The sequence below is a fragment of the Otolemur garnettii genome, unplaced genomic scaffold, assembly GCF_000181295.1.
Source record: "Otolemur garnettii isolate 467f Iridium unplaced genomic scaffold, OtoGar3 scaffold00001, whole genome shotgun sequence".
NCBI classification, from domain to species: Eukaryota; Metazoa; Chordata; class Mammalia; order Primates; family Galagidae; genus Otolemur; species Otolemur garnettii.
In genome coordinates, this window is record NW_003852396.1 from 36,382,424 (window position 1) to 36,406,643 (window position 24,220).

At 48.0% G+C, this 24,220-nt stretch overlaps 2 protein-coding genes across 8 annotated transcripts in view; one reads left to right on the forward strand and one right to left on the reverse strand.

Moving 5' to 3' along the window:
* The window catches only part of PPFIBP2 (PPFIA binding protein 2), a 150,202-nt gene extending 137,538 nt beyond the window's left edge, over positions 1 to 12,664 (forward strand). For 5 of the 7 annotated variants that reach the window (XM_023514141.1, XM_023514166.1, XM_023514198.1 and 2 more), the window contains 8 exons: positions 4,080 to 4,230; positions 4,473 to 4,584; positions 4,804 to 4,892; positions 5,197 to 5,319; positions 6,341 to 6,466; positions 7,333 to 7,521; positions 8,658 to 8,834; positions 12,281 to 12,664. In XM_023514141.1, coding sequence (XP_023369909.1) covers positions 4,080 to 4,230; positions 4,473 to 4,584; positions 4,804 to 4,892; positions 5,197 to 5,319; positions 6,341 to 6,466; positions 7,333 to 7,521; positions 8,658 to 8,834; positions 12,281 to 12,352 — 1,039 coding nt within the window. In that variant the 3' untranslated portion in view covers positions 12,353 to 12,664. Of the gene's footprint in view, positions 1 to 4,079; positions 4,231 to 4,472; positions 4,585 to 4,803; positions 4,893 to 5,196; positions 5,320 to 6,340; positions 6,467 to 7,332; positions 7,522 to 8,657; positions 9,402 to 11,025; positions 11,092 to 12,280 lie in introns of those variants that run through there. The other 2 variants (XM_023514255.1, XM_012803739.2) reach the window with 2 other exon arrangements.
* Positions 12,665 to 14,582: 1,918 nt separating this feature from the next.
* Positions 14,583 to 22,629, reverse strand: LOC100952025 (NADH-cytochrome b5 reductase 2). The gene is given in 10 exon segments (XM_023509922.1): positions 14,583 to 15,022; positions 15,718 to 15,817; positions 17,042 to 17,127; positions 17,773 to 17,856; positions 18,467 to 18,596; positions 18,884 to 18,990; positions 21,356 to 21,428; positions 21,635 to 21,785; positions 21,787 to 21,833; positions 22,609 to 22,629. Coding segments are annotated over 10 exon segments (972 nt in total). The 3' UTR covers positions 14,583 to 14,849.
* Positions 22,630 to 24,220: the final 1,591 nt, after the last annotated feature.

Here is a 24,220-nt window from a genome sequence, read left to right on the forward strand (position 1 = left end):
TCACAGTTCACAGCAACCTCCAGCTCTTGGGCTTAGGCAATTCTCTTGCCTCAGGCTCCTGAGTAGCTGGGACTACAGGCACCTGCCACAACATCTGGCTATTCTTTTGTTGCAATTTGCCTGGGGCCAGGTTTGAACCCACCACCCTCAGTATGTGGGGCCAGTGCCCCACTAACTGAGCCACAGGCACTGCACTATCAGATGATTTTGGAATAGCTGTAGGGATTTGGGGGAACTGGCTAGGGCAAGTTGAGCTGGGGATTCATGTAGTTTGGGTTTACTGGAATATGTGTATGTTTGCAGGGACTTCTTTCAGGTTTAGTTCAGTTAGGTTTAGTCACCTAGCTGTCCTAGCATATACTAATGGCTTCTAAGATTACTTCTGCTTCCCACTGGGCCACTTTGCCCAGCACTCTGTACTCACAAGCAGAGTGTGTACAGTTATAAATGGGCCCTGTGTACTCCCCCTCCATGAGAATGTCATGCTTGATAAATCTCAGTTATATAATTTTAACTGCAATTTAGAAGATGTTTTAGAATGTGTCAGTAAAACAAATGATTTGGTTGTATGTGAACAGCACCGTCTTTGTCATCCCTGAGTTATTTGCTGAGTGGAGACCCTGGTACTAAGAGGAGTTGAGGAGGTACAGAAACTGGGTCTGACCCTGTGGGACAGCATGAGGCTTGGGAGGGAGGAGAGGATCCACTGAACAAGAAACTGGGAGACTGCTGATGATGAGGACCAGAGCTCTAGGTTATTCTGCAAAAGATCGTATTTCAAATTACGATCTCAAAGACACTTATTTCCCTTAGAGAGCTGAAAATGTCCCTCTGATAGAGTGTTTGTTTTTTTCCCCCAATTCCAGAAACAAGGAAATGAATGAAATAAAAACATAACAGAGTGTAAAACAAAAAGTAGTAAAATGAACATTGAAATTGAAATTATTCCCACATTAAGAAGCAAAGTATAAACAAAATAATTCCACATCATGCCAGAAGTAGCAATTCACAAAGAGCAAGAGATAAATTTCAAACAGAAGTTGTGACTAGAGATGGTTATTCATATAAAGTGAATCACATGAACACACTGGAAAAAGATTTTAATTTCTTACTGATTTTACATGATATACTCACATTGACAAAGATAATGTAAAACTCAGGCTGCCACCACAGGATGTAAATAACACACTGGTTAATGAATAGTTAGTTCATAGAATGTTTAAGATTAACTTCAGCACTGAAAACTTGAGTGCTGTGTAGTTTTGCCACTCACACATGAAAGACACTTGATAGGGTGGCACCTGTGGCTCACTGGGTGGAGCATCGGCTCCATATACCAAGGGTGGCCAGTTCAAGCCCTGCCCGGGCCAAACTGCAGCAACAACAACGACAAAATAGCTGGACGTTGTGGCAGACACCTGTAGTCCCAGCTGCTCTGGAGGATGAGGCCAGAGAATTGCCTAAGCCCAAGAGCTGGAGGTCACTATAAGCTATGACACTACGGCACTCTACCGAGGGTGACAAAGTGAGACTCTGTCTCTAACAAAAAAAAAAAAAAAAAGAAAAAAAGATACTTGATAGGCTTTCCTAAATTTAAATTAAATTATTCTAAGAATTCACGTGACTATACCAATTACAAATTGTGAAGCTGAAACTTTTTTAACTATTATAAAAAATATGGGGGTAAAGTACTCGGTGTTAATTAACAGAAACATTAATTTGTTTGGATTTTGTGATGTTTTTAAGTTTAGGTAAATTTGTGATTTCTTGCGATTTGTTTTCTCATTCTAAATAAATACTTAGTTCCTACTTCTGTATTCAATTTTGTAAATTTCTTAAAGGAGACATCCCAAATTGTGTAAGTTCCAGGCCTCAGAAAACCTGGATGTGGACGTATTTAGGACCTGTTAAAACCCAGGCGATGAGCGATTAGTACCTTCCCAGAGTATACATTGTCCTAACATTTGTTCTAGAATGGCACTTTCTTGTCATTCTGGCCTGTTAAGAAATTCCCTCACTTTAAGAATAGCTCCTGGCTGGGCGGCTCCTGTGGCTCAAAGGAGTAGGACGCTGGCCCCATATGCTGGAGGTGGTGGGTTCAAACCCAGCCCCGGCCAAAAAACTGCAAAAAAAAAAAAAAAAGAATAGCTGCTGGTGGTGCCTCTAGCTCATATACCAGAGCTGGCAGGTTCGAATCCGGCCGGAGCCTGCCAAACAACAATGACAACTGTAACCAAAAAGTAGCTGGGCATTATGGCCAGTGCCTGTAGTACCAGCTACTTGGGAGGCTGAGGCAAGAGAATCGCTCAAGCCCAGGAGTTGGAGGTTGCTATGAACTGTGACACCACGACACTACCTGGGACAATAACTTGAGGCTCTGTCTCCAAAAAAAAAAAGAATAGCTCCACCAGATATTCAAAAGAATTTTTTAAAAAATCCAGTATATTAGGGATACTTTCCTGGAAGGATTCTTTATGAATATCTATTCTCATATATTCTATAAATCTTCATTTATTTTGAAAATGAATATGAAGTTGCTCAGTGATATCCCCTCTCCCCAAAGACTCTTCTGGGATTTTTAATGTGCCATTATATTCACACTTTAAATGAAAAATAGATGTCTTTAAGAATTGATGGCTTTATAAAACCCAGTCATCCTGTCTGGGAAGATGATCTAGTTCTTCATTTATTATTCATGTCTTTTATCATCTTGCCGGGTTGAGTGTTATAGTCTCCACTCCCCTCTCCGCCAGTCCTGGCACTCAGGACCCACATGTCCCAACTTTAGTTGCTATGAGTGTTATTTTTAAATTGTTTTCGCAGAGAACATTAGTATCTGTACATGTAGAAAATGTTGAGTTTTGTTTGCTATATACAGAATACGTATGTGTATTTTATAAGTAGCAGTCTTACGGAGTTCTGGAGCTCTTTCTAGGCCGGCAGTCTTACTATCTGAAAAAAACATGACTTTCATTTATTTCTGCTTTTCTAATAGCTATGTTCTTGGGGTTTTTTGTTTGTTTGTTTTTTGTTGTTGTTGTTGTTGAGACAGAGTCTCACTTTTTACCGTTGGTAGAGTACTGTGGCTTCATAGATCACAGCAACCTCAAAGTACTGGGCTCAAACAATTCTCTTGGCTCAGCCTCCCTAGTAGCTGGGACTACAGGTGCCCACCATAATACCCGGTTATTTTTAGAGGCGGAATCTCACTCTGGCTCAGACTGTCTCAAACCTGTGAGCTCATGCAATCCACCCAGCTCAGCCTCCCAGAGTGTTAGGATTAAAGGGATGGACTACCACACCCAGCCTGTATTCTTGTTCTTATTTAATCTCTCCTTATACTGGTTGCAACTCTCAGATGAATGTTACTATTACTAATAAAAACATACTATCTTTTTATTGACTTTAATGTTAATACCCTTAGTATTTCCTTAATAAATAAGGTATTAGCTGTTGTTGATTGGAGAGTTCTGGAGTTTTTTGATGTGGCATTTGTTTAATATTAGGGAGCTAATCCTCTTTTTCTAGTTTTCTAAGCATTTTCCTAAAAATCTTATTGAATCTTATTGAAAAGCTAACTAAAAATCTTATTGAATCTTATTGAAAAGCTAACTCATTTATGGGTTGTCATCTTAATGAGGCCATGACTCTGGGCTTATGGCATGCATGTGTGTGTCTGTGGGCCTGTGGCATGTACACATGGCCTCAGGAGGATTGGACCAGGTACCCCATACTCTAAGTAGCTGGAGATTTTAAACTGAGACTGTGTGCTATCAAGGAAACTCTCAAGTCTATCTCAAATTAGTGTGTTGTAGTGGAATTTGGTTCAACTAAATCCCATGTTTGAGGTTTCTTGTTACAAAAACAGTCCCTGAGCCAGGTGCAATTGTATGTGCTGCTAGTCCCAGCTACTCCTGAAGGCTGATGTGGGAGGAGTTAGAGATGGCCTAAGCAACATAGTAAGACCCCATCCCTTAAAAAAAAGAAAGGAAATATATTTTGTCTGTTGAGAGAAGCAATTAAACTCAAAACCTCAGGCTTTCTCACGAATAGAAACATGCTGTTTTCTTTCTTCCCAGTGACGCCAACGCCCCCTTTGCCCAGTGGAGCACAGAGCGTGTGTGTGCGTGGCTGGAAGACTTTGGCCTGGCTCAGTACGTGATCTTTGCCAGGCAGTGGGTATCTTCTGGCCACACATTATTGACAGCTACTCCTCAGGACATGGAAAAGGTAAGAGCTGAGTTTGGGAGGGCTCCACTTTCTCCCCAGACCAATGGATGAGGAGGCCAGGACACCCCCACTTTTCCTACACATATGGCAGGATGGAAAGAGGAGACTGAGTTCCCCTCTGTGGCTGCAGGACATCCATTGTGCAGAGGTCTGTTGCTATACTCTCAGAGCATCTCCATCCAGATGCCACAGCCTAATCACCTGCCAAAATTTCACATCAGATCTTCTTCTTTTAATTTTAGGAGCTAGGAATTAAGCACCCTCTTCACAGGAAGAAGCTGATTTTAGCAGTGAAAGCCATCAATGCCAAGCAGGAGGAGAAGTCTGCACTGTTAGACCACATTTGGGTGACAAGTAAGAATAGGCATATGTGTATTATTTCTAGCAGTAACAAAAGATAGAATCTCCCTGTTAAATGTGTACCTCAAAGACAGCTATAAAAGTCAAAGCAGAGGGGTAATTAAGTCTTTTGGGGAGTAAAACTGGAACCTCAAAATGGTAATTTACTCCTTTGGTCATCTGTATTCTCCCATTCTTATGAATCTTGATACATCTGTTTTTTCTGTATTTTAGGGTGGCTTGATGATATTGGCTTACCCCAATACAAAGACCAATTTCATGAATCCAGAGTTGATGGGCGAATGCTACAATACCTAACTGTGGTGAGGATTTCTACTTTAAATATTTCAGTTGTCCCTGTGAGCACCCAGCTCAGGGGTACCTGTGGTAGTTATTTTAAATATAATTTCTCTTCTTCCTCCATATTCTTAAGACCATGCAATAGTGTTGTTTGTCACATAAAAGGTCCCAAGTAGCCGAGTACAAACCGTTGTGATAAGAAGCTGTAGATGTTTCCATGTACACCTTCCTTAGGTGTGGTAGACTTGTCTGTGTTGGGAATGGAATACCAGAGGATTTTGTCTCTTTGGAAGCTCTGGATCATCAGCCAAACCTTTCCTCTTCCAGAATGACTTACTCTTTTTAAAAGTGACCAGCCAACTACATCATCTCAGCATCAAATGTGCCATTCACGTGCTGCATGTCAACAAGTTCAACCCCCACTGCCTGCACAGGCGGCCAGCTGATGAGGTGAGGGGAAGATAACATCTCTCCAGGTACCCCTGAGCCATGAGAGGAAAAGAATGGTATCATCCGCAAATGGCTGCCTTTTGGATCATGGTGCTTGGGATTCTTTCCTGTGCCTGAGCTTGATGGTACCCAGGCACCCCTATTGTTTTATGTTTTACAATCGTCATAGACCTCCAAGCTCCCGCTCTACCTTGGGGAGATACATGCTGTGGGCCAGAGGGCAGTGGCAATGAGTCTTTCAAAGTCATCATGTGATTAAAGAAGACGAGGAGATGGTGCAAAGGATAGAGAAGGCAAGACAGAATGGGAAGGATGGATGTCATGTAGACAGAGGAGAAGAGGACAGCCAGAGGAGGTGGTAGGAGGGGGGCCTTTAAGGAACCAAATATTTTAGAATAGGTCTCCCTACTTATAGGTACACAAGTAACTAACCTCCAGGCCCAGGTGCACAGGGGATCTGTGAGCCACTCTTGCTAGGGAAGAAATAGTGAAGGTAAATACTAGTGCTTACATCATGGTGAAATACTTCATGATGTTCCATGAACCTTGGAGTTCTTGGTGGGCCCTGAAGCTCAAGGGCTGTCAGTCACACCTTGTCACCTGATGAAGCCATGGCACTTTACCCAGGGCGACATAGTGAGACAATTTGTCACACACACACACAAAAAAAAACTTAGCTCACAATTGAAGGTCATCTTTATAGTCTGTTGAATCATAGAATGAATATCTGTATGTCTTTATTTATTCATCGAGTTAACCAGAAGATTAGGAAGTAAAAGATATCTTAGTAGAGTAAAAGATCCTGCAAGACAGAAAGAGTACAATTTCTTGGAAACTGGGCTAGGAAAGCTCTTAGGCAGATGGTCTGGCTGGGCTGGGTCATTAGGCCTGGGGGTCTTCTCAAGCCTGTCCCAAGTGCCAGAAGTAAGCATCTGGGGCAGGTTTTCCCAGAGGGGCTAATTCCACAGATGACTGTGGTGGAACCTAGTAAGCCTAACTTCTTTCTTCTCTCCCCTCACAGGGTAACCTTTCTCCTTCAGAAGTTGTACAGTGGTCCAACCACAGGGTGATGGAGTGGTTGCGATCAGTGGACCTGGCAGAGTATGCACCCAACCTTCGAGGGAGTGGAGTCCACGGAGGTCTCATTGTGAGTGGCTCTTTAGCCTAGCCCACCTACCTTGGGGCAAACTGGGATACTCAGAAACTGATTTCTTTCTTTCTTTTTTTTTTTTTTAAGAGACAGAGTCTCACTTTGTCACCCTTGGTAGAGTGCCATGGTGTCACAGCTCACAGCAACCTCCAGCTCTTGGGCTTAGGTGATTCTCTTGCCTCAGCCTCCCCAGTAGCTGGGACCACAGGCACCTACCACAACGCCCCGCTACTTTTTGTTGCAGTTTGGCTGGGGCTGGGTTCGAACCCTCCCCCCTTGGTATATGGGGCCACTGCCCTACTCACCCACAGGCACTGCCCAGAAACTGATTTTTTAAGGGCCAAACATAAATTCTAGCAAACCATTAGATTCTATGAACATAAATTTATAGAAACAAGGTGGCTTCTGGAAGGACTTCCTTAGCAACAGACCTAGAGGATTCCAAGTCAGTGGAATTGCACAAGGGCCAATGCTTGCCAAGGTAGTTCCACTTGTTCCATGGGAGCTGGGTGGAACCATGGGGTGGGGGGGGGGCATCAGAATGTGACTTCCTGATTACTACAGTGTGATCTTTGTCACTATTCAGATCTGTCAAGTGCCAAAGCCAGAAGGGAAATGAGGAGAGGCTGGAGACTTGGGGAGATAGCCTTATCAAAGAGGCCCTGTATCTCTGCTGGTCTGTGCAGATGAGGTGCCTAGTGGACAAATGTGCTAGTGTCTGCTCAGAAGAGTGGGGCACAGTGCAGGTGGATGAGCTTCAGCACATGGAGGCTCTCCCAGGCCCAGCGTCCTACTTCTCAGTATCTCCACCTAGAGCCATTTGTGGTTGCTCTCAGCTATGTTTGTCTGTGGTTTCTTTTTAGATCCTGGAGCCACGCTTCACTGGGGACACCCTGGCTATGCTGCTCAATATCCCACCACAGAAGACTCTGCTCAGGCGCCACCTGACCACCAAATTCAATGCCCTGATTGGTCCTGAGGCAGAACAAGAAAAGCGAGAGAAAATGACCTCTCCAACTTACACACCACTCACCACCACAGCCAAAGTCCGGGTGAGTTGCCAGACCTTTCCTGGGTGGGCTGGGGGGCCCTCTTGTTATGCAAGAGCCAGCTCACTGCCTGTAGCCACATCATATGGGCAGCCTGGGTGCAGAGGCTCCTCAGCTTCTGCGGTGATCCTACTGCCTATGAGTCTTTGTTAGGCCAGTCTCTGCTCATCTTGAGTCCAAGGAAGGGAGTACAGACTTTTTTACCAGGAAGCTTAGGAACAGAAGAGTATTGTGTGCTCTTTACACAAGAGGTGCAGGAGGCACCTATTCTCAGGTGCTGGGAGCTCATGCTCTATACCAACACTGCCCTGACTCAGTTTGCAGGGCAGAGGAGCCCCAGTCCGGGCTCCTTTCAGTCAGACCCATCTGACTGCCACAGTGCTGGGGTGGGGGGGTTGGGGGTGGGTCTTGGTCAAACACAGGAAATATTCCTATTGGCAGCAAGTCTCGTTGGGTTTGTTCTGTCTGAAGGACATCCAAGCACCAGTACTGCTCACAGGAGCTCTGTGAGTCCCACAGAGCCCATTAGACCTGCGTGAGCCACACTTCCCGAGACCACCTTCTTCCCAGACTGCAGGTCCACAGACAATGCCTGGACACCAGGCTGGCCCTGTCCCTGGCAGCATGTCCATGCCTCAGGCCTAGCTAGAACTCACATGCAGACTCCTTCCCCAAGGGAGCAGGACAGGAAGTGTGTCTTGGGGAACTGAGCAGAGATGGTGCTGGGTGAAGATGGTTCAGGGGGCCTTCAGATGGCACTGGGTTCTGAGGGGGAAGGGGTGCTCCCATGTGGTGCTGGCACCTGTAGTGCAGCAAGTTGGCCTCAAGTACAGCCTGTGGCATTCTGTAGGAGCTCCCAGTCCATCTGTGGAAATAAGAAAGTCATTGGCAGGCCAGCCAGGCGTGGGTTTTCAGGTGGGTTTTCTTGGAGGAGCACTCTCTTGTTCAAGATTACTTATCTGTTGGCTTCTTCTCCTACATGGAAATTGCTTAGAGTAGCTCTGTTTTGTTCAGAGAGCTTTTCTAGAAGCAGTTTGCCTCAGTTTTTCCCTCTTGAGCCTGCCCTTAAATGTACTGTCATCCATCGTATCTGCACACTGGCTTGATAATCTCATTATCTTGCATTTGTTGTGTTTTAGCCAAGGAAACTAGGATTTTCACATTTTGGAAACATAAGAAAAAAGAAATTTGATGAATCGACAGACTATATTTGCCCAATGGAGTCCAGTGACAGTGTCGGCGACAGTCACAAGATCTACAGTGGCTATCGGGGCCTCAGCCCTCTTGATGCCCCTGAACTGGATGGGCTGGACCAGGTGGGACAGATTAGCTGATGCTCTTATCACCTGCCCTCTCTGTGCACCCTGAGCCCTCACAGTAACACTGTGTGTCACCATTTAACTGCATCTCACCCCCTGCACGTGTGCATGACTCTCAGAGAACATTCCAGCAATTTATGGACCCCTGGGCCAGTCTCTCTTCGAACCCTGAAGGTGGCCAGGATGTGGAGCTACATCTCTGCCAAGGGGCAGGCTTCGGGGACTCTTGCCAAAGGTGGGCTCAGGAGGAAAGATAATTAAAGACACTTTTATATTTTTAATTATTCTTGATGTCCATCTTTGGCACCCAGTGGAAACATATGAACTTGGACACAGGCCCAGAGACCATGGTTACTTCCAAGAGGCTCAGCTCTCAGACATCTCCCTTTGCTTCAAGTGAGAGAAAAGCTCAAGTGCCTTATGTCTGTGGGCCACAGTCTTAGCTGGCATCAACAGGGGCAGGCAGCTGGGACTTGTGTGACAGTAACAGTGGAATTGTATTGTGCCCTACTACAGAGGTGGCTGCTTCTTTCTAGTAATAAAAACAATATTTATATATAAAGCCAATAATGCAACATATCCTTAATCTTGTTGGAGGAAAAGAGCTGGATGTAGCTGGAGATGGCATCCTACTGATTGTACAGCTTAAGAGCGAATGCCACTGACGTGGCCTCGGACATGTTCATACTCAGGATTCGAGGGGAGGGATGAGGCAAGGAGGGACCCCTTCCCCATATCCTTCAGAGGAGGTCTGTGGTCTTGCTACTGCAGGCTTCCCTTCCCTTGTCACACATGTTCTGACTGTAAGTCACAACTGTCATGCAGACCCCAAAGCTGGTTTCCATTTCAGCAGCATGAGCCACCTAATGCAGGGGCCATGAGGAGATGAGAAGGGCAGCCTTGCTGGAAAGACTCTATGTTCTTTTGTGTGTTTACCAGCTTCTCTCTCGGGGGTGTAGCTGGGCTTGTGACTATGGTGGGGGTTGTTCTGTCTGTGCCTGCAGGACTGGAACAGATCAATCTTGATTTAGACGCTGACTAGCTGATAATGGGTCCTCCAGATGGGCCTTGTCTGGCCAGGGACCCAGAGAGAGACGTGCCTTGCCAGTCTGGGCTCCTGCTCATAAGATTCCAGTTCACCTCATGGCAGCTTTTGGCTCCACTGGGTCCCCTGGGCCTCAGCTCCAGAAGAATAACAGCCTCATAACTACCTGATGGCCAGAGCAGGGCCTGATGCTCCAGTGTGCTATGCTGATACTGTCCCAGATGGAGGCGCTATAAAATAAAATGTGCTTCTAAAACTACTGGCTGCCTCATACCGCTACCTCCTCTGAGGTGAGAGTTGTGGGCACAGGCTTGTAGCTGGCAGTGCTGGTATTTGATCCCCGTGCCCAGGCCTGCTGGCTGACAAGTGCTCATTCAGGTTGACATCTGGCCAGTGCAGCCAGTGCAGGCTTTGTTCTTTATTTCTTATCATGTCCTGGAGAGAGAATCTCTGCATGCACCTGTCTCCAAACCCTGCATGGAATTGTTTTGCCACTAATTCTCTGTGCAGCCCACAAGCAAGTCTCAATCCTTCTATGGGCCTTAATTCTCCCACCTGAAAATAAGAAATAAGGGGTTACACTGGAAGCCTTCCATACTTACAGAGGATGCTTCCAAATCTACCTTGTCTATATAGATTTAGGGAAGATGCAGCAGGCCAGCATTACCTGGGAGGAGCAAGGTGGGCTCCCAGGCAGTGAGGAAGCTCCAGCAGCAGCTTCCCAAGGACGCATGCCTATTACCAGGGCATTCATGTCTTGGCTCCTGTTGATTCCTGGAAATTGTCAGTCTGTTCAGCATCTTGAAGGCCCTCATTCCTGCTGCCCTCTGCTCCTGGAAGTAGCTTCTGAACATGTGCAGAAGGGCTGCTGCTGACAGGCCCCGGCTCCGTGTACCCTGAGTGCTGGTGCTGGGTGGGGCCCCAGGAGATATGTGTGGAGTGCAGGATAGTGACATCTTTCCCCAGGGAATGAAGTAGCATGTGCTCCACCCACATGTCACTCCTCAGGGCCTGACCTACTCCTTACCCTTCCTTCCGGTAAGCCCTGGAGAAGCCAGGCCCAAGCAGGACAGGACTTGCATGCCATCCCTGTGAGTCAGAGCTGCACTGTGTGTGCTGACCAGGCTGCTGCCCATTTTACAGATGGCACCTTCAGAAGGCACCATGACGCAGATAGGGCTCCTCTCCCAAGACATCCACCGCCTTACGGTAGGACTCTGACCCTCTCCCCTCTGTAGGGCTGGTGCTAAAGAGTCCCAGTGAGTTTAGTGTGGTGGCGCACAAGGTCTGAGGAGGAGCAAAGAATGGCACAGGGTTCCAGGGTTAGAGCCCGAGCCTGAGCCAGTCCTGAAGCTTAACTCATCCTAGGGCCCTTCTCCATTGGCCTGTTCCTGGACCTTGAGCTCCTAAGTGTATCAGGGAGGCCTAAGGGCCTTCAGCTGGGGCCAACTAAAAGCATGTTCCATCTCAGGTCCTCTGCCAAGTCTCAGAGCTGGCAAGAACAAGGTGAGAGCTCTGGGTCACCTGTCTTGTCTAGTCAGCCCAAAGCCCAGGCCACATCTCTAGGCTAATGGACAAGTTTCTGCCCTTTCCACCCAAGACAGACACGTGCATTTCCCGTCACACCTCTGACTGAGCAGATACCATAGGCATGTGAGCACGTCCCAGCATGTTTAGAGGACAGACCACATCATGGGGAGGCAGCTTGGTCTGGGGAGAAGAGGACCCTCAAGTCCCTCCTCTGCCTTTACCAGCTCTAGGGCCTTGGGTGTGTCATTCTCTTTCTGAGCCTTGGCTTAGTTATCTGTAAGTAGGGCTGATCATATATTCCTTGCCAGGTATATAAGCAGAGTAGACCTGGCAGTAAAAGGCTGGCTGTAGAGCACAGCTTTTTTTTTTTTTTTTTTGAGGCCTATAACTTCAGAGCTCTTTAGTTCCCAGGTTTCCCATCGCTGAACTCATGGGCTACTATGTCTGCCCACACTGAGGTCCTACCACTGTACTTCACTGGCTCATCCACTGAGGCACATTTAGAAGTGGGACAAGGATGGAGTTTGCCTGTATCCAAGGAGAAGATAGGAGAGTCTCCCTGGACCCAAGTTGGATCACTTCTATTCAACCTTTTTATTTCTTGGCTCACACACTGAGAGGGATTTGTCCAACCTCACCCTTCTGACCTTTACTAGACTTTTAGTGGCCTTGATGTAGCAACCTTACCTCCAAGACATGTGATTTATTTTTATCTCAATAGTAGTGTTTATTCTAACCTAGCACCTAGGGTACCTGGGACACCACAACATTAGACGTAGAGCCCAGTGTTCCTAGGCTTCCCACGTAGCTGCCACAGGGGCCTTGACCACAACCCTGTTAAACTGCCCCTTTGGCTGTGCCCTTTCAGACCATGCTGAGCCAGGACCAGCTGCTGAATGATTCCCGTCTGGCTGCTCCCAACGCTGATGACTGGAGATGACTTTCTTCATGGCCAAGAGCCCAGAGAGGCACGTGTCAGGGCCCCGAGCCTTTGCTTCATTGGGAAGCTGGCACATAGCCAGCTGCAGAGCCTGGTCAGGATTGCCAGGATGTCTTGCACAGGGTGCTGGCAGGAACACAGCAGACCTGTGGGACACATGTCCAGGAGGTGGCCCTAGTGTCCCTGTGTGTTTACAACCATGCTGTGCTCTTCACTGCAGCTTTTATACCTTTTGTACTTTTATACATGGACTGCTGACCACTTTTGTGGGAAAAGCAATGAGACGTAAGCGCAGACTCAAGGGCACATGCATTCCTGGTGACAGCCTGGAGGCTCTTACACCAAACAGGAAGAGCTGTTCATTCATAAAACCACTGGAAAAAAGTCTCAGTGTTCTGTAGCGACTGAGCTGGGTGAAATGACAGGAGGCAGCCAGGATCCAGAGGGGTGGGGGCATTTAGGATGTGAGCAGGGGAAGAACAAGGGTCTCCTTCCCCACTGCTGGCTGCCAGCCTCCATCACCCTCATCTGCAGTGCCTGTCTGAGCAGAGGCTTCTCAAGACACACAAACACCAGTCTTGGAGGCCTTTCTGGCAGGAACCTCAGCTATGTCTGATGAAACAGCTCCCCCCAGCGGAATGCCCTTGAACACCTCAAACTCAACATGTGTCTATAGAATCTCACCATCTTCTCAAAAGCTTGTTTTCTGTCTCCCACCCACATGCCACAGTGCTCTTCTCAAGCAGCCCCCTCCTCCCCACTGGGATGGCTCGTTCAGATTGTCTCTCACCTGATCACTGCAGCTGGACTCCAATTTGTCCCCTCCACTCTCTACCCTGTGCCTGGGGGACTTCCTGTAAGCACAGGTTTATACTGTCACCCTTGGGCTCAGAACTCCTCAGTCACAGATATGACAGGTGAATACCTGAAACCCTTCCCATCTTGAGTCTTCCTGAGCCTGTTCTTTAGTCTTTGTTAACTAGAGTTTGTGCTAGAGAATGGGGCAGGGTGAGAGTCCAGGGGAGGAGTGAGCTGATGCTGATGAGGTCAGCAGAAGGTCAAGAAAGGTGTCTTGTCAGGCCCTGGAATGTGTCACAAGGACGAGGTAGCCAGGACGGGGAATAGAGTAAAAGCAGCAAGGGGTTTAAAGCAGGTGGGAAGTGTGGTCAGATCTGCTTCTTAGAGAAACATCTGTGGGAAGCATCCTGCTTACAGTGAAGTGCCCAGCAGAGTACTATCCTTTGGTATGAGATTCACTGGGGATGCACTAAACAGGTGGGTGGGTGGATGAAGGCTAGTGCCCCCTCCTTCCTACTGCTCACAGGCCTGTGACAACATCCCTGTGTGTGGCTTCCTGTGGGCAAGACATAGCTATACTTCAGAGAGCTGCCCAGAACCATGTTCCTCTCCTCTCCCCTCCTTCATATCACATACATGTCCAGTAAGAGATGTGTGACACTAGGTTCCATCACTGCTGCTATTAAAACAACCTAGGTTTGAAGCCAGATCTGCCACCACTGGCTGAATGACATATAACTTGGAGATCAAAGTCACCACAGAATCTGACTTACCACAAGGATTCAACTCAATTGTGCAGAAGCAGCTCTACCCACTCCCAGGTAATGGAGCAGCAGTATGTGCTCTGAGCCGTGAATGGCAGATGGTAAAAGTGGTCACCTGCATCATGTCAGTTTACTGATAAAAGAGACTTAAAGCATTAGAAGCTAATTTTGCAAATTGAGAAGCTTCTGTATGGAATTATCCCTCCTCTATCCCCCAGTGCCAGGTTGAAACCTAGCAATTAGAGAATGCTGAAAAATGAACAAAAAATTCACTCCCAGCCTCCCTATCTGCTGTGCAAAGTATAAGGAGTCTAGGAAGGATTCCTGGAGCCCACTTACCCTGTGGATTTGTTGTCTTGATGTGCATTTTTTTTTTTTTAACACCATGCTCATTTCAAGGGCCTCTGACAAGAGAAGGAAGAGTGTCCATGGAAGATGCCTGTGCCCTCTAGTAGATCTGACCTTAAAAGTAGTACACTCTGGAGAGAAGGGTTCAAAAGAGATCATTGAGGATCCATGTGGCCCACTTGGATTCTTTTGGAAATCTGCTCAGGCACTTTGTCAGTTCTAAATCCCCTGAATATACAGAAACCAATTCACATGCAGGACAGGCCCAGGCTTCCTGACAGCTAAGGGGGTTCTCCATAGAGCACACTTCACAGGTTATCTGCTTTGTACTGAAGTTTATTTCATGAAACCATGGAGCAGGATACTGAAATGGAGCTCTTCCCAGCCTCCAAGCAAGGAGACTTCAGAAGCCACTTTGTCTCCAGCCCACTGAGCCTTTCTTAGGCCCATGCCCCAAAGAGGATAAGCATTGTGTGCTCAAAGGTGCATGGTGAGGCACTTCTGAAAACATCTCTTTTTAAGGTGGTGAATCTGAGCTATTGAAATGTGAAAGGGACCAGGCAAATCAACCAAGAGCACAGGCGGTGTTAGTAGGTAAAAATCATGTCACCGGTGTAACCCAGCTTCTCCAGGTTAGGGTGAGCAGCTGTCTGGATCAGGGGTGGTGGGCCACACACCAGGATGAGAGTGGACTTCCCAGGTGGAGGGAGGTGCTCCTTGATCATGTCAGCATTAACGAAGCCTGAGCTGTACTTCCAGCCTGAAAGGAAGCGGAAGCAGAAAACAGCTGTGGGAGATACAAGCTGGAGTTCTGAGAATGCAGAACCCCAGAGTGAGGCATACCAGGTTGTAGTGTGTTTATGGAATCGCTTGGAACTGCTCAGTCCAGTAGTGCCCTCTGCTGAGCAGAGAGCTGCATGACAAGACACATACAGCAGGGCGTAGCATAGGAGGTGGTTGCTGGGGTGCTGGCTGAGGTCACAGCAGCTGTCAGGGACTACGGATGTAAAGACTACCATCCAGGTGAGGTGGACAGTGAAGGGGACAGTGGCCGTGAGCAGAGGCATGAATAGTGAAGGATGAGTGCCCTTATCAGATGCGGTCTGTGTGATGGCCATGTGGGGTGGGTGTTCAGATGGCTCAGTGTCCCTCTAGACCAGTGGTTCTCAACCTTCCTACTGCTGTGACCCTTTAATACAGTTCCTGTGGGTCGCAACCCACAGGTACAGAACTGCTGCTCTAGACGGTCAGTGCAACATGTGGAGTGCTGCTAAGATACTAGACACTTGCCCTTGACTGTCCATATAAGCAAGTCATCTCAAATCCTCTCCCTCAAATTCTTGCATTTTCCAACTTGAGCCAGAGTCCAAGCCCCTACCCACCAATCCAGTCCTCAAGAAACCAAAAAACAGAGACCAATCCTTGATGTCTGGGTTAGGGCAATGGGGATCATACCAACAGGAGGCCTGTCCAGGGTGTACCATAGGTGGAACTGTTCTGAGTGAATCCTGGCAATTTCTTCAAGTTCTTTTCTCACCAAGATATCCTCCTCAGTCTAAAAAAGAAGCAACACTAGAATGCCTCCAGGGGCATTCCATTGTTCCCCAGGTTGAATACACAATGGATCATATGTAAGCATATCCCACCACCCCAGCTTGAGTGTCACCTAGACTCTCGGGGCAAAAAAGAGCTCTGCAGCTACTCCTACAGGTCAAATCCTCTGTCTTGTGGATGGAGTTGGTGGAAGGGTGTACATATTCCATAGAGCTGCAGTGACTGCCTCCAGCTGATAGGACCACTGGGCTCGGCTGGAGTTGCTTCATTCAGAGATCCCAGGCCCATATCCTACATCCACACTGGGCTCAAGGTGTGGCAAATCCAGATGGAATAAGCTCAGAGCAGGCCCTGGATCTTCAAGGAATATAAGGGGCTCTGGAAGTCATGTGCAAGCACTAGGGGTATGAAGGAGAGGAAAACAGTCTGGAGCCTCATGTGGGGAAAAGCTAGCCACAGTCAGAACATGCTCCGGGATAAGGCACAGCAGAAGACCTGGATCTTAAAATTTCACGATTCTGGAGTTTTTTGGTTTTTGTTTCAAGTCTCTCACTCTGTCGCCCAGGATAGCGTGCTATGGCTTCAGCCTAGATCATAGCAACCTCCAAACTCCTAGGCTCAAGTGATCCTCCTTCCTTAGCCTCCTGAGTGGCTGGGACTATAGGTACTACCACAATACTGCACTTATTTTTCTTAGTAGAAGATGGGGTCTCGCTTTGCTTTGGTTGGTCTCCTGAGTTTGGGCAATCCTCCCACCTTGACCTCCCAATTTGTTAGGATTATAGGCATTGGCCACCATGCCCATCCAAAATTTCATGATTCTTGTCCCAAGAATTCTGTTTAAGAAAATAATCTAAAAGAATCAAGCTAGGCACAATTATTTATCACCATATTGTTTATAACCAAAAACTAAAAATAGGCAAAAAATAAGTTAAATATTTGGTATTTTCCAAAATTTCCACTGAGGGCACTCAGAAAAACAGAAACATGTATTAGGGAAGAAAGGAAAGCTCAGTACTCAGGGTTGGCGAGGAAGACACAGGAAAAAAAACAAGCCAGCAAAACCAGGCTGGCCTCAGCCCCTCTAGCTGCCAGAGTCCCTCCCACAGCCACAGGCTCCCAACCAGCAGGAGCTGTCAATGGGGGAGGAATGAAAACAGAGCCCCAGTTCAGGGAACATTCCATTCTTACCCCTGCACATCAGGGCTGACTCGGCAGAACTGACCTGGTTGGCAAAGATGAGAGACATCTTGGTCATGTCCTTGGGGTTCTTGGTGATGTGGCGAATGAGCTGCAGCATGGGCGTGATGCCTGGAACACAGTGGGCAGGCAGGCCAGCTTTCTCCTGGTCTCTGAAGCCCCAGCCCCCAGCCCACAGCACCTCCATAGTTTTTCCTTAGCCCCGATTACACTTTCCTGAATACTGTCTCCAAAACTCAAAAGTGAGGAACAGACCTTCATTTTGGTTTTTCTTCCTAAGGCAATAGTAAGTCAGAAGCCCTTTCCCACTTTCATATGACAAGATGGACAGGGAATTTTGAGCTCTTCAGGGCCTTCATTTATAAAACAATGACAAGTGAATGTATTAATTTTAAAAGTGCCTATTATAGTGTCTAGCACACAGTGTGTTTCCTTAGGGATTTGTTCTCTTTCAGGTGTTCATTTTCAAGGGACACGAAGAGTCAGGCTTGAACTAGATGCAGGAGCTCTTGACCATGGGCAGACCTGCCCAGTCTGCCCCATCCTCCCCCAACTTAGGAGGCTTCCCATGACTCCCCATTGGCCACCACATGGTTAGGGGGAGCAGGGCACACAAGGTCAGTATCAAGACCTGTCACTGGTCTATTGTTCCTACCTACCACAGCTAGGGGAGGAATCTCTCCCGTCAGTCATCTCTTCCAAGGCAGAATAGTCTAAGTGCTAACCCTCTGGAGAAAGTCCCCAGAAGCCTCTTACCTGTGCCCCCAGCAATCATTCCCAGGTGATGAACCATTTTTTTTTCAGGCTTGCTGGTTTTGTCTGGTCTGATTCCAAGATTCCCTGGAAACACAAGAACGTTTCTGACTTCTGACTTCTTGGCCTGAGAATAGTAAAAGATCACTGACTTTCCTTGGGACTTCCAGGAGGCAAGTCCACGTTAAGGGATTATCTGCACCATTTTAAGCCAGAGATGCAGGCGAAGGCAGCCTCCTCGGCCAGCCCTGGTGCACCAATGCACGAAGTGCAAATAAAGCCTGGGCCACCTCAGGGAATTCCTGGGGCCTCTTCTGAGGAAAGCGAGAAGCAAGCTGAAGTTAATATGAAGCCTCTAAGAGTACTCTCTCCATAGCAGTGAGTTAGTGAATAAATGATGAACACGGGAGTGAGTTTAGATGTCATTCATCTATCCATTTTTTGGTCTTAGCAGACACCTTTTATAACATCAGACACTGTGCTGGAAATAACAGCGATGAGGGCACACCAAATCACTTTAATGAAGCTTACACATTCCTGAATGGATGATGGGCATGTTTATAACTATGCGTGAATAAACATATGAAGACTTTAAGGACAAGCCCATGTGACTCAAATCTGATGAGTATTCCAGAATAGAACCACTGCAGGAATCTTACTCCTTCCAGCTGGAAACCCACTATAAAACCCCCAGTACCTGGCCCATGATAGAAGAGACGCCCATTTGGCCCTCGAAAAAGAATTGTGTCCCCAATTTTCATGTTCTCCAAGTACTGAGTCATCTTTCCCCCCTCAGGATAATGGGGATGTACATTTTTGAAGTAGATCTGCAAAACAAGGTAGAAGACTTTTTATACCCCCAGACCTAAGGTCACAATTAGAAAATGCATTTTGCCACTGAAAGCTGTACAGAGAAAATGCTCTACCCTCACAGCTGCTGTAGGCAATCCCTGAAGACACCATAAGGTAAACCATAGCTTTACTGTTAAATGAAACTGGAAAGCCCTATCCAGGACTTGTGCCCCCTCAGAGAAAAAGCACACTTCCCCTCCACCCCACCACCCTCGACAGCCTTGGAAGCACAAGGCAGCTGGGCATAGGTGGCATCATCTACCTTTATAATTAAATCCACAAAGCCTCGGTCGTCATCACTGGAGACAGGTGTGTAAGCCCTGACCACCAAATCATTTTCAATGTTGGCCAAGAGATGAATGTAGTTACCTACAGAAAAGGCATCAAATGTGAAGTGTTAAGTGTGGCTGGCCTAGACAGGACCCAGAAACCCCATGCAGGATTAAGCATCAAGACGGGGGCAAATACTGCAGCAGGATGTAGGGGAGGAAACAAACAAGCAAAGAGCCAGGTCCAGTACACCTGGACCCTAGGTCTGCCCTGGACATGCCCTGTGCTTCCCCAGGCAAGTCTTTACTTCTCTGGGTTTTGGTGTCTTCACCTATAAAATAAGGATGATACATCTGCCCAGCTATGATCAGAATGTAAGTGCTTTGTGGAGCAGGAAGAGCTAATTAAAATTGAAGGGTAAACTAAAAATTACAGAAAAGACTGATTTTCTTTTCAAGAAAAATATGTTACTTTCATAAGCTCATTTCTCAAAAACTGGATATACCATGGGGACCTATGAATAAATTACAGCTATCCCATTTGAATCTGGTGCCAAACACATAGTGGGCCTGGGCTCCCAGACAGTGCAGGGCCCAGGATTTAGACAGGTATGGACAAATGAGACAATAGCACTCTTCCTGGCCTAGGGCTCTACTGAAGAGCAACAGTGAAGTTTTAAACCACATTCTCCAGGGTAGAATTCAGTAGACTCAGTGTGGCCAGAGACCTATGGGTCATGACAATATGCCAGTGTCAGAGGATGAGCTGGCTAGCTCAGACTTCTGCTGGATCCAAGGTTGGAGACTTAAATGACAAAGATGCTGTAGGCAGGAGATGTAATCAAGAGATGCTAAGAGCTAGAGGCAAGAGAAAGCCAGTTTCCGGGGAAGTAGAAATTGAGTACACACAGGAAATTGGTCAAGAGATGAAGGAAGATGGAACAGAGATGCTGACAGGAACACAGATGGAAGGGGCGGGGGGACTACAGGGACTGGTTCTTGGAGTTGCTTCAGGAGCATGAGCCTAAGTCTCTAGGAGATCAAAAACTCTAGGCTGAGAAAAAACAGGCTCAATGACTGGCCATGGTCCATGTGGGCACCAAGAATACTCAGAAATAAATAACCTGAGGCAGTCTCCCTCTGACAACTAACCTGAATGTCCCCTCAGGTCCCCTCTCTAACCAGTTTCATTTCAGCAGAGCTGGGAAGCACCAGCAACCTCTGAGCCTTCATACCAGACTCTCCCAGAAGAGAAACCTCTATACTACCTTGTCCTACTAATTTGCACTGCCCTACAACAGGGCTAAGGTGGGAATGGGTCAAAGCAGTGTCTAATAAATTTTATTTCTCAACATTTTTTATTCTTTTAGGGTTCCTGCCCATGAGACTGGTCTGATAGGACTGGCTGAAGGCTGGGATGCAGCAGGACACTGAGCTTTCCTACAGAGAGGGGGAGTGAGGGAGTAGCACAGAGGCTCTGGGCCCCACTGGCTGCCTAGTATATAATGTTATCACCTGATAAGGTTGAGGTCAAGGTTTTGTCCTGTGCATATAAGACTTGCAGACCGTGGGATCTCCAGCAGGCAGGCAAGCAGCACTAGCAGTTTGTACAAAGCTGCTCTGGATCCCTGGACCTAGCAAAGGTTCTGCATCTTAGCTATCTAGTGTCTCGTGGTGGTATGGACTAGAAATATGATAACTCTAGGACTCCTAGGGCTAGTATCCACAGTAGGACCCTCCTTCTGTGGGTCTGAGGCCTCTGTGGAGAATGCAAATAACGGTGGGGGTAGGGGACACTTAACTCACTCCTGCCTACCCATACATTCTGGACCTTTTTCCTATCATGGAGCATCGGTTCCTCATCCCTCCCATGTGTACAGCTCCTTGCAGTTTCTGAATTTTCATATCCACCATTCACTTTACCCTCACAACAACCTAAGTGAGACAGGCAAGTAGACCTAGGAAATCCTGTTTCTCCCACTGAGGCTCAGAGAAGTTGAGGGACTTGTCTAAGGTTGCCCAGCAAGGAGCTTTCCATGTGTTTTTCAACCTTTTTATCTTTCCATGTGTTTTTCAACCTTTTTTTATCTCCCAGCATATTTGAACCTATAAACTTCCACAGCACACTTAAATTATGCTGATCAAAAAAGAACAATAAAAACACAATATACTTTGTGTGCTTTGAACTGCTTTGGAAAATAATTCGATTAATGATCTTTAAAAATTGTTGCAGCACACTGGTTGAAAATCATTGTCTTTGACCTCCTGACTCTAGGCTGAGTGACTACGTTTGTGTCAGCCCAAATGGAACAACGAACAAAGGGAATGTACATCCATGTGCCCACATCCATCTACCTAAGCTCCCTTAAGATCTTTCACACTTTGGAAACCTGTGTTTCTGATAGGAGCAGAGTGCCTAGCCCTGAAAGGATTCAGTCCTGGGGAGAACACCAAACCCTGCTCACCTACTGGAAGCCCTAAGACATGGTCTGGGGAAGGTAGTCCAAAGCGAAACCTCCGGGTGTTGTGGCTGATTTTCTAATAAAACAAAACACAGACATGCTCTGTCAGTTTTCTAAATGCCTTGCTGGACAGCTAAGCTTAGCATTCCCCCAGCACACACACACACCCAGGGACAGTAGAGAGCAAACTCATGGCCAGGAGAGGACTGGCGGCCTTGCCTTCACAGCCAGCTTCCCCCCACTCTGGTCCTCTCTTTCCACTCGCCAGGGCTGACCCAATACCTCTTTGTCAATCAAGGGCAGTGAGTACTTTTCTTCAGGGTCCTGTAAGGTGGTAAGATTTTTCTTCCTGGAATTCCTGCTCTTCAGGGCCAACAGGAGCACTGTGATCCCAATGACACTAATAGCCAGGAGAACAGATGGGTCCTGGCAGACAATATGAGCAGGGCACCTCAGATTCTGCCCACCTTGGGGAGGGCAGCTCTCAGGTACGACATACCCTTCCCACACCAGCCACAGAAACTGAAGGAAACAGGCAGAGAGAAAGAGGTCCTAACACAGAAGGCAGGCTGTGCTTGTGAAGGCCAAGAAGGTAGAGAGGGGCAGCTGTAGGGTCACACTGACCCCCTGGACCAGGCCAGACACATGGCCTCCAGTGTTCATGTCAACAGCCCCCTCCTGCCCAACTGCCTTGATCCTGGCTACAGGATGTGCTAACATTGGGAATCCCTCCGGGCGGACATTACTGCTAACATAATCTGGAATGAAAGCTCCAGCGCCTAAAAACAGAAAGTGGGGTGAGCAGCTCTAGCCCCCTAGTAGTAGGGGGTTCTCCAGGACCTAGGACCTGGGGACTCACCAACACCCTCCGGGGCAAGCGAAGGAGGCCTGGACACTCACCTGCCAGAGGCTCGGCCAACCTCCCCGCACCGGTCCCCAACTCTGCCACCCGACCCCACAAGACCCGCCAGCTCATTTGCCCACCCCAGGCAGACCAGAGAAAAATCTGCAGGCTCTCGTCTCCCGCGGGGACGCCAGAGGCCCGGCTCCCCCACGCCTCCTGGAATCGGCGCCCGCCCAGAGTCCGCCCCTCTCCCCGCCCCTCGCGGTCCCGCCCCCGGGCTGGCAGCGCCTCCTCGGCCTCTCCCTCGCCTCCCTCGCCGGTTCCAGCCTCCCCGTCTGAAGTTCCCGGCTCCGGGCCTCGGGCCTCTTCCTATCGGGCCGACCCGCCGCGGCGCCGCTTCGGCCGAACCCACCCGGAACGAGATGCCCAACATGTCGGCGAGCCTCGGCTGGCTGGACCCGCCGACCGGTGGGGCCGCCCTGCAGCTCCGCCTGGCGGACGGGAACCGGCCGAGGCCCGAGACGCGCGCCCAGGACCCCAAGAGGCGCGGGCAGGACCGGCAGGCTGGGGGACCCGGCAGCGGCCCGGCCTCGGCGGCTGGCTCCCCTCCGGAGGGCCGGGGTCGGGAGGTTCCTTCTCGCGTGACTCCGGCTCCGAGCCAGCCCTGCCCCCAGGGCCGCGCGGGGTACCTGGGCTTCCGCGGCCTGCCGGTTCTGCATCCCGACTCTCTCGCACAGTCAGAGCAACTGTGGCCGAGAGCTATTCAGCTTGTTTTAAGTCGCGGCAAGGGTGGAGGAAGGGAATCTGGTAAAGCGAATGGGAATTCAGAGCGATTGGACGAGCACATAACTACTTCTCATTCAACACTTCTCATGAGCGCCTCCTACTCTGAACCTGCTCCAGGGCCAAGTGTTCTCAGAGTGGGGCTGAAGCGGAGTATAAATGAGTGGAAGACATTTACACATTCAGTTCATTGATTCACTACCTGGACAGAGGTAACAAGCGCCCAGCACTGACCTAAGAATGTCCTAAGAATGAGCGACAGTTAGAGAGGTTCTTCACAGCCCTTTCAGATCCTCAGTATCCCCTCCCACCCTGCCTGCAGAGCCTGCCTGAGAGTCAAGAAATAGATGCCCACCTGTTTTAATTTGCTAGGGCTGCTGTAATCAAGTACCACAAACTGGCTTAAATAACAAAAATATATTGTCTCGGGCAGCGCCTGAGACTCAAAGGAGTAGGGCGCCGGCCCCATATACTGGAGGTGGCGGGTTCAAACCTGGCCCCAGACCAAAAAAAAAAAAAAAAAAAAAAAAAAATCTATCTATCTATCTATCTATCTATCCCGGTTCTGGGGACTAGAAGTCCAAAAGCAAGGAGCAGGCAGGGTTGGTTCCCTTCTGAAGGCTGTAAGGGAAGAAATCTGTTCCAGGCCTCTCTCTTCTGTTTGTAGGAGGCACTTTTCTCTATGTGTGTTCAAATTGGATTAGGGTCCATCCTGATGACCTCATTTTGACTTGATTACTTCTGTAAAGACCCTATCTTCAAAGTGTTATGCCCAAAAATTCTCTCAAGTGGCCCCAACAAACAGTCTGAGACACACTCGATATAAAAAGCAAGAGGTGAGTTTTATTCAGACCCGGGTCTGGACTCTCCTGGCTTGCAAGCTGAGGTGGAACTTGGGGTAGAGCAAGTTTTTATGGGGTACAGAAAGCAAGAAGGGTAGGGTCCCTTACAAGTACACTCTTGATTGGTGGTTGGTGATTTCACTAGTAAAGGAGGATTTGCATTGATGGTTGATGATTTCACTAGTAAAGGAGGATTTGGATTGGTACAGGTGAGGGGTAGGGGATTTCTTAACGGGGGCTAGAGGTGGTGTAGCCTAATTAGGAAGGAGAATACCTGAATTTCAAGGAAGTAGAAATTTTTTGCCTATTATGGGAGCTGTTCAAGGGAACTGATACGTATTGCCTATTATGGCTGCTGTCTGCCTTAGGTGACTCAATTCAACGGCTTAATGGCTGTGC